This window comes from Hippocampus zosterae, chromosome 7 (genome assembly GCF_025434085.1).
Source record: "Hippocampus zosterae strain Florida chromosome 7, ASM2543408v3, whole genome shotgun sequence".
Classification (NCBI taxonomy): domain Eukaryota; kingdom Metazoa; phylum Chordata; class Actinopteri; order Syngnathiformes; family Syngnathidae; genus Hippocampus; species Hippocampus zosterae.
In genome coordinates, this window is record NC_067457.1 from 23,741,574 (window position 1) to 23,750,001 (window position 8,428).

General features: G+C 48.8%; 1 protein-coding gene across 2 annotated transcripts; it reads right to left on the minus strand.

Moving 5' to 3' along the window:
• Positions 1–143: 143 nt before the first annotated feature.
• On the minus strand, positions 144–8,095 carry kat2b (K(lysine) acetyltransferase 2B). Of its 2 annotated transcripts, none has more exons than XM_052070598.1 (18): positions 7,681–8,095; positions 6,739–6,865; positions 6,522–6,667; positions 6,335–6,421; positions 6,076–6,257; positions 4,474–4,665; positions 4,294–4,397; positions 4,002–4,127; positions 3,798–3,931; positions 3,468–3,676; positions 3,271–3,397; positions 3,083–3,193; positions 2,860–3,003; positions 2,439–2,553; positions 2,329–2,359; positions 2,188–2,251; positions 2,032–2,116; positions 144–1,601 (listed from the first exon to the last, which is right to left on the minus strand). In XM_052070598.1, the coding sequence occupies exons 1-18, from the start codon at positions 7,879–7,881 to the stop codon at positions 1,408–1,410; spliced, it is 2,379 nt and encodes a 792-aa protein (XP_051926558.1). In that variant the 5' UTR covers positions 7,882–8,095; the 3' UTR covers positions 144–1,407. The 2 variants fall into 2 exon arrangements, with proteins under 2 accessions (XP_051926558.1, XP_051926557.1); XM_052070597.1 differs by having other exon boundaries at positions 3,798–3,934.
• Between the last annotated feature and the right edge of the window lie 333 nt (positions 8,096–8,428).

Below are 8,428 nucleotides of genomic sequence, written 5' to 3' on the forward strand. Positions count from 1 at the left end.
GCAATGAGTAACCCGACATTGGCACAGTTAGAAACATGAATTAAGCACCTTTTGTCATATTTAAAACAGGTTTCGATTTGTTTTATTTTCCCCCGGATTGTACGCAGACCTTACAAAAGATGCTCAATGAACACAACACACTCTTTAGAACACGCCTTTCCATTTTATTCCATCTATAAAAGCGGCTAATACTGTGTCGTTAAAACCAACTGTCCAAAGATCACCTCTTCCATTTTTTTAACCTTTATACAAAACAGAAAAGCTACACAGTATTGCACAAAGTATAAAGTTATCAATCTCTATCCGCAGCACAAATATATATTTACCATGAGAGAAAATAAATTAAGACTTAGTTGAATTAGTTAAACAGCAGTCAAAAGTCTGGAAAGGAAAATGCTTGGGCTAAGAGAATAAAAAGTGCAATTTTTGATAGTCACGCGGCTGCCCTACATGAAAGAAAATCCACTCTATGTACCGTATTTTCCGCACTATAAGGCGCACCGAAAAGTCTTCTATTTTCTTAAACGCTCACAGCGCACCTTAAAAGCCGGTGCGCCTTGTGTATGGTCATTGCGGTAATACGTCGACCCCAAGATGGCTCCCTGCCGGAGACATGCTTCCAATGTTATAACTTGCTGTTGGTTCAGCGAACTGTGTCGCTTTATTGAATACGTTTTTGTTGCAGCTCGGAAAAAATGAGAGCTGTGGTGTTGTTTTTTTAAAAACGCACACTTTATTAATGGTTTTCAGTCTCAACAAATACGGTTACGTCTTTGTCCGTATCCGTGCCTTCTCTTCTTTCGTTCGACTCGAGAGGCGTTCACGACCGCCCCGGAAAAACGTAAATTAACGATTCCTTCAATGAAACTACGAAAATTGACAATAATGCATCAAAAGAGACAATCAAGTGAAGAAATCACAAAATAAATTCTGTAGCCCCCCCTACAGATTTTTTTTGTGATTTCCTCGTTTGTGAATACACAACAAAGGAATAAATAACAAACACTTCTGAGACAGTCCAGTCTCTGACATGTTACTGACAGCTGCTCGTTCTGTTGGAGCTACACTTTAGGAAATGCCAAGGGAGGGGGGGGGGGGCTACAGAATTTATTTTGTGAGTTCCTCGCTTGATTTTCTGTTTTGATGCATTATTTTCAATTTCCGTAGTTTCATTGAAGTAAACGTTAATTTACATTTTTCAGAGGCGGTCATAAACGCGTAGCTACATCTAGTGGATGCATTGTAGATTGTGCCTTACAATTCCAGTGCGTCCAATATATGAAAAAAAATTGCGCCTTTTAGTGTGGAAAATACGGTACAATTTTCATACATGTAGAGCAAAAGGGGTTAGGGGGTGGGGCTCGGCTGCCGCTGCGTTTTTAACCGGACGGTGACGGAAGACGGAAGCTACTTGTCGATGAGGCCGGCCTCCTTGATCTTGGTGTAGAAGAACTTCTCGAGTAGGTTGGCGCACTTGTAGTACTCGCTCTCGGGCGGGTTGTACTCGCGGCAGTTGGTGAAGACGCGCTGCATGTCGGCCATGAAGAGCTTGCGCGTGGTGTAGTAGCGACTCTTTAGACGCTCGCTCATTGTCTTAAGGTCTTGGCACCATATGCGCGTCGGATCAGGTTTACGTCAAGTTTAAAAAAAGAAAACAAAACAAAAAAACACCTTAGCGCGCACAGTTTTTTGTACATGTTGCCCTTTAACCCTTTCGGGGACAGCGGTGGACAGCTTATCAAGTTACAGGTTATCATTATGTCTGCATGAAAGAGGTAAAAATGCCTTTCTAGACCAAAGATCCAGAAAATCAAAATCCTGCCACAGTTTGGCTTTAGCTACTGGTGCTTGTAATGAGCTGGCAGGTAAACAAGCTAGCTCCCGAGAGTTCGTGTTGCTTTTTTTTTTTTTTTTTTTAAACATTCAGTACCAGCCAAGTCTGAAAAGACGTTTACAAACGTCTTTGGGAGTGAATGAGTTAATGCCTTACATCCATTGTGATCCAATGTTGCAAGTGTCAATTTGACTCACCCATGGGGAAGCGGATGACTTGGTAGTAGCCCGGCGCCTCCGTTTTCTTCACGGGTTCCATGAAGGGCCAAGCGTTCTGGTGACTCTTTAACGGCAGAGACAAAAGAGTGAGAGTCAGCCATGTTTCGCGTGTGATGTAAATCGTGCGCGAGTCACCTTGACGTGCTGCAGGATGTTCTTGAGCGCGCCGTACAGCTGTTCGGGGTCCTTTACGTCCTTCCTGCGGCGGGGAGGTGGGAGGGCGGCAAACATTAATCCGACGTCACAAAGCGTACACGGGGCAGTCGTGTCACTCACCCTTTGGCCAGCGGCTTCCAGCCGGTTTCACCTGCGGGCGCACGCGCATAAGAGAGGTCAAAAGAGAGTTGGCGGGCGGCGGGCAAAAAGATGGAGGCGGGCGCACGCACGGATGCCGGGGATGCTCTCGATGGGAATCTGCCTCACGCCGTCCTTGAAGCACGAAAGGCCCGGGTAGACTTTGCGGATTTGGCCCTGCTTCCTCTCGATCAGCTTCTTGATGATCTGGACCGGCGGAGGCGAGCGACACACACTTTTGATTTCCCTCTCACATCTGCACACGTTGCTTTGAAACCGTCACCCCGGTTTAAAACCAGCCTTTGAGACCGTAAACCTACTTTAAAATCCGACAAAACCAATTCCAGGGAAGTCGAGACGCTAACCTTAGTTCTAAACACTAACCCTGGTTTTTGAAATGCTAACCCTAGTTTGTCAGGTTTAACAGAAAACCTCACCCTAGTTTGAAACCCATACTTTGAAACCTTAGCTAAAACCGCACGCTCTCACACACACGCGCGCGCACACACACACCTCTTTTTGTTTCTTGATGATGACGGAGAACTCGGTGTAAGGAATGCTGGGGTTGAGCTCGCAGCCCATGAGCGTGGCTCCCTCGTAGTCCTTGATGTAGCCCACGTACTTTGCCTTGGGCACCTTGATATCCTTGGAGAAACCCTGCGCGAGGTGACGACCCCCGTTAGCCGGCCGCGTTTAGATTAGAGAGATAGATTAGATTAGATTAGATTTAGATTACCTGCTTCTTGAAGTAGCCGATGGCGTATTCGTCGGCGTAGGTGAGGAAGTTGAGGACGTGGTGCTTGATGTGATACTCCTTCAGGTGGTTCATCAGGTGGGTGCCGTACCCCTGCGAAAGACCGCATCGTAGTATGCGATGTGTAGATGTCGAGAGTACCGCAAGTCGACGCGAGCAAGTCATCCCACCTTGACCTGCTCGTTGGAGGTGACGGCGCAGAAAACGATTTCAGTGAAGCCTTGAGAAGGAAACATCCGGAAACAGATTCCGCCGATGACGCGGCCGTCCTTAATGAGCGACAGCGTCTTGTGCTTCCTGTCCAAACAAAGCGAAACAAAATGAGCCGTAAACGGTGCGATGGCAGGGCGTGGCATCGCCAACTCACGTGTCAAAGACGAGACGCGTGATGTACTCCTTGGGCATGCGAGGCAGCTGGTGCGAGAAGACGTTCTGCAGGCCCACCAGCCACATAAGGATCCTCTTGTTGGGCTTCTGGTTCAAGGAGTTGCCGATGACGTGGAACTCGATCACGCCTCGGCGCTCCTCCAGGCGGGCCGCCTCGTCGCGCGCCGAGTGGGCCGACAGCAGGCTGGTCTGATGACCGTATACCGAACAAAAAAAAAAAAAATGACTGTGACCAACAAGAAATGTTCGCTTCGCTTTGCGATGGATGGAGTTCAGGATCCTAGTTGTGAGAGCGCCCCCTTGTGCTCACCTCTGGGACAGTGGCGGGGTCTGCGATGGTGGCCATCACCTCACTGATGAGCTCCATGGGGATGTCACCCACCACCCTGGGCCTCTTGTTCTCCTCTTGTGGGAGGGGCTCCGAGGGCTTGCGCTTCTCGCCCGCTGCTACAAAAACATCCAAAGTGGCAACACGTCGGGCAAGGAATTCAAAGGACTCATTTTAATACCGTACCCGGATTTGGCTCGAGAACTGTTGATGTTTTCCTGGCCGGACTGACGGCTCCGCTCGAGAGGTCCGCGGATGATGCCGGGCTGATGGTGTAGTACAAGGGCCTGGCCACGGGGGGCGCACTGATAACTAAAGACAGTTGGATGACTGGTCAACTTGAATCGGTGCAAAAAAAAAAAATGGCATCTGGAAAAGTTTTCGGCCCATATGTGTAGCTGTTGACTTACATACTGTAAGTACAGCTACTTGCTACCTTACACACAGGACATACAATTTGTAAGGATGTGCGGCTTACCTGTATGGATGGGAATTTGACCCCCGGAACCCCCTACCAAGAAGTCTTGGTTCCAAATGGGGGAGCTGTGGCTGTAGACTTCCTCCTCCAGCATGGACAAGAACCTGAGAAGGCAGCGGGGCCGGCGTTACTGAATGAACATTGAGAAGCGGACAACGCTTTGACTTTTGCCGGACTGACTTGGGAAAGTGCGTGAGTATGAGCGTTCTCTTCTCGGGCGGCAGCTTGTCTTTCTCCTGCCTGGCCTGTTCCAGCAGCTGCTTACGCATGACGGTGAAGACGGAGCGCAGCAACGTGCGGCCGAAGATCCGTGTGGTCTCGTAGCGCGGCAGGCTGTCGCAGAACTGAGGCACGTTGCAGTAGCACAGCCACCTGCCCACCCGACGCAAAACAAACGACGTGACCGGCGTCCACAATTATGTGGAGTCAAACGGTAAATAGCGCTTTTGCATCGACACTGATTCCTCATTCATCTCCTTATGACGCAGCGTCAAGAGCAACTGGGGGTTCAGTATCTTGCTCAAGAACACTTTGATGAGTGTCGGGGATCAAACCCGGAACCACCGGGTTGGGAGACGACCACTCTATCACGAGTAGCACGAACCAGGCGAGTACCTTACAGTCTGCCCATAGGATGGAGCTCAGTCTTTATAAGGAAATGGTACGTAGCTGAATGTCAGTGTATGTAAATAGATTTGTGCACGTAAGTCACGAAGTAAATGTAACTTATGTCGGCACGATTCGATGTACTGTTTGTATATAAGTAAGTAGATGTATGTATGTCAGTGGACCTATTTCCATCTTGAAGTGTAAACAGGTGTATTTAAATAAATGTAAGCAGGTGGATGTATGCAAGTAAATATTTAAGACATGCGGGTAGATGTAAGTCACGGAAGTCGATGTAAGTTAAAAAAATATATGTAAGTAGGTGGATTTAAATAAGTAAATTCCAGTTGGTGAGTACCGGTAGGTGTAAGTCACTAAAGAAATATGTTTAATCACGAAATTGATATTGTATATAAGTAACTGAGTGGGTAGATGTCACGGAAGTCGATGTAAGTAAAAAATATGTATATGTAAGTACCGGTAGGTGGATTTAAATAAGTAAATTCAAATCGGTGAGTAGGTGTAAATCACTAAAGAAATATGTGAAATCACAAAATCGATATTGTATATAAGTAACTGAGTGGGTAGATGTATATAAAGCGGTTTATGTAAGTATGTACCTGTATACGTACTGTATGCAAGTTATTGACTAGAAGTAAATAAATGTAAGCCGCCGAGTAGATGTATGGAAGTAAGTCAATGTAAGTTAGTAGGTGTGTATATTCAAGTAAATGAAAATAGGTATACCTGTACGTATGTATGTGAAGTCACCTAGCGGACGTAAGTCAATAAGAAAATGGAAGTAGGTGTAAGTATATATAAGTAGGTATATGTCAGTCAGTCAGTAGACGCAAGTCACCAAAAACATAAGTATGTGTTGTGGATATGTCAGTAAATGGAAGAATCGTTTGAGTAGCATGTCAGTAATAATAATACATCCGATACAAATGTAAGAAGGTCTATGTACTGCATAGATAAATATAAGTGTATGTAGTGTGGATGCAAGTCAGTAAGTAGACTCGATAAATGTAAGTAGGTGCGGGGGGGCGGGGTGCTAGGTAAATCAGCTACATGTGCAGTATGCATGTCACCAAGTATTGCTGTGTAACATGTACGTAGTCAGAACTGCGCTTTCTTCTTCCAAAGAGTTAACGCTGCATTTGCGAGCATGGCGACCTGGTGTAGTCGGCCTTGTATCCGGCCGTGTCATCGTTGGGGAGTCTCTGCCGCCTCTGCGACGGCGTCTCCAGCTGCCAGTAGTTGATCTGGTTCAGGAACATCTTGGCCAGCTCCACAATGGTCTGGTGCTCTTTGGACGGCAGGTGGCTGAATTTGTACTGGACAAAGTTGTTGACGCCCTGACGGAGGATCACGACGTACGTAAGTAACTTAAGCGGGATGGCAGCCGATTGGCCGGCTCGTGTCATGTGACTACCTGTTCGATGCTGGGTCTCTCGAAGGGCGGGCTCTCCTGTGCTTCTAGTGTGGGCTTGCCCATCTGAAGGATGCATTTTCTCAGCAGCTGTGGGCGGGGGGGGGGGGGTACAGTGTTTGCATTTTCCATGAAAAACAGTATTTTTCGGTCTCACGTCTTCCCCGAAATCCCTTGCAATGGTCCTTACTTTGAAGAGGGAGAAGTACACTTGCTTGGTGTCCGCGTCCTCCTCCTTGTGCACACACGTGTACAAGTACTCCACATCCAGCACCATGCCCAGCAAACGATTGATCTCGTCCTCGGGGACGCGCTCCAGGTGGCTCACGTGATCCCCTAAAAGGAAACAAGAACAACAACAAAAATCAAATGATGGATTTGGGCGAAGGCGTGTTAGGCCAACACACCCAAAGCGTGCGAGCAGCTGCGGCAAAGTTGGCGCAGGTCGCCGACGACGGGCTGCTGCTCGCTGCGCGGTGGCGTGGCCGGCGGGTTTTGACTCTTCCAGCCGTTGCACTTGCACGCGCCCTCTGCCTGCCAACCAAAACACAACAAACGCACAAAAACACATGGAAGACACTCACTATGTGAAATATGATTTTTTTTTTAAGTGCAAACAACTTTGTCTTGTCCGATTACGATTATTTTCTTTGAATAAACACTATTGGCAACAGCTTAGTATGATGCCTTTTTTTGGGGGGGGGGGGTCTGTAATTGTAGCAGTCTTTACAGAACGCGGACGTGAAACATGTTGGCTGTGTCCGAATTCACAGTTTGGGTCCTCCGAAGGCCGCAAATTCGTCATTTCCGGACGGCGCCTTTGAGTTGTGAGTTTGGACGCAGCCGCGGTGTCCTGTCTGTCAGGTGGGAGGTACTAGTGCGCATGCTCAGGAATGGAAACAACAACAAACTCCGCCCCCCCCTCGCCTCGCCAGCAGCTGTCACCCTGTCAAAACAAAGGCCGTGTCTGCAAAAAGCTCCCAATAATCATACTCTGACTCCAAAACGCCATGTTATTTGCAAGGAAAAGCGCAGACGCTCGAATGCATTACAGTTATGAAGCCCCCTAACCCATTTCCCCCCTTTTACACCCGCCCCACTTCTAAAAGGAAGCCTGCAGTAGGAATGTCCGCGTTGGGAACTCTGGTCTAAACCATGAAAAATCTTTTTTTGTGTGGTTGGGGGTTTTTTTTCGTGTTGTTAAGCAAACGTGCAGCACAGTTATGGCTTCCATGGATTTGCAGCCAGCACGGTAGATAGTATCGAAGGCAACAATAAGCATCGACCAGTCGCCTCGCACGATGATGATGATAGTAATATACTAATAATAATGATAACACGGAGCCCACCTTGCAGGACGAATATACGCCGAGCTTCTCTAGCTTCTTGTGTCGAGGCGAAGAGCGGAGCTGCGCCTTCTTGACGCTGATGCGCGCGGAGCCTCCGGCGGCGCCAGAGCCCTCAGCCCCTCCGAGGCCCGGGGCGGCCGGAGCCGAGCCCGCGGCACCGATGGCCGGCGAGCCCTGCTGAATCCCCGCGCTGTCGGCCATGGTGCCTCTCGGCGGCGAAGGCCGACCCCGACGGAGGGGGAGCGACCCCCCTCCCGCCTCGTCCGCCCTCTCCTGCCCCCCCGCGGTGCACCAGCAAGAGCACCGCTGGTGGCGGTGGTCTTCCGCCGGAGACCGAGTGCGTCTCTCGCCGCCGTCGGCGCTAGTCCGCCAGCGGAGGATCAGACATGGCGCTCGTCATTCTTTTCCAGGTCGAGAGCGCTACCCCGTTCCGCCCGTGGGGGGCGCCCGCCGCGGCAATGAGAAGGCCCAGTCGCTGGAACCAGACGAGAAGGGACGCCGACGCCAGGCAACCGATCCACCGCTCGCCTCGCTTACTTTGGACAAACGTCTCAAGGTCAAGCTGGCTGATATACAGGACCTCCATTTTACACCAATACTTTAAAAGAGGCAAAAATAGAAATGTATGTTCATGTGCAGATTTTTTAAAATATCAATGAATAATTGAAAAAATGAAAAGAATTGACGTCACAACAGTTGCTTGATTGAGCACATTGTGCCACCATTTCAAATGTTTTTGGTTTACTTG

Bases quoted from the DNA above. Each gene is read 5' to 3' on its own strand.
- kat2b (XM_052070597.1), bottom strand. From the start codon at position 7,881: ATGGCCGACAGCGCGGGGATTCAGCAGGGCTCGCCGGCCATCGGTGCC. The intron at 4,666-6,075 runs GTCGCCATGCTC...TCGGGTGGGCAG, and splicing joins TACAAGGCCGACTACACCAG to GTGGCTGTGCTACTGCAACG. The intron at 1,602-2,031 runs GTGAGTCAAATT...TATGGTGCCAAG, and splicing joins AGTCATCCGCTTCCCCATGG to ACCTTAAGACAATGAGCGAG.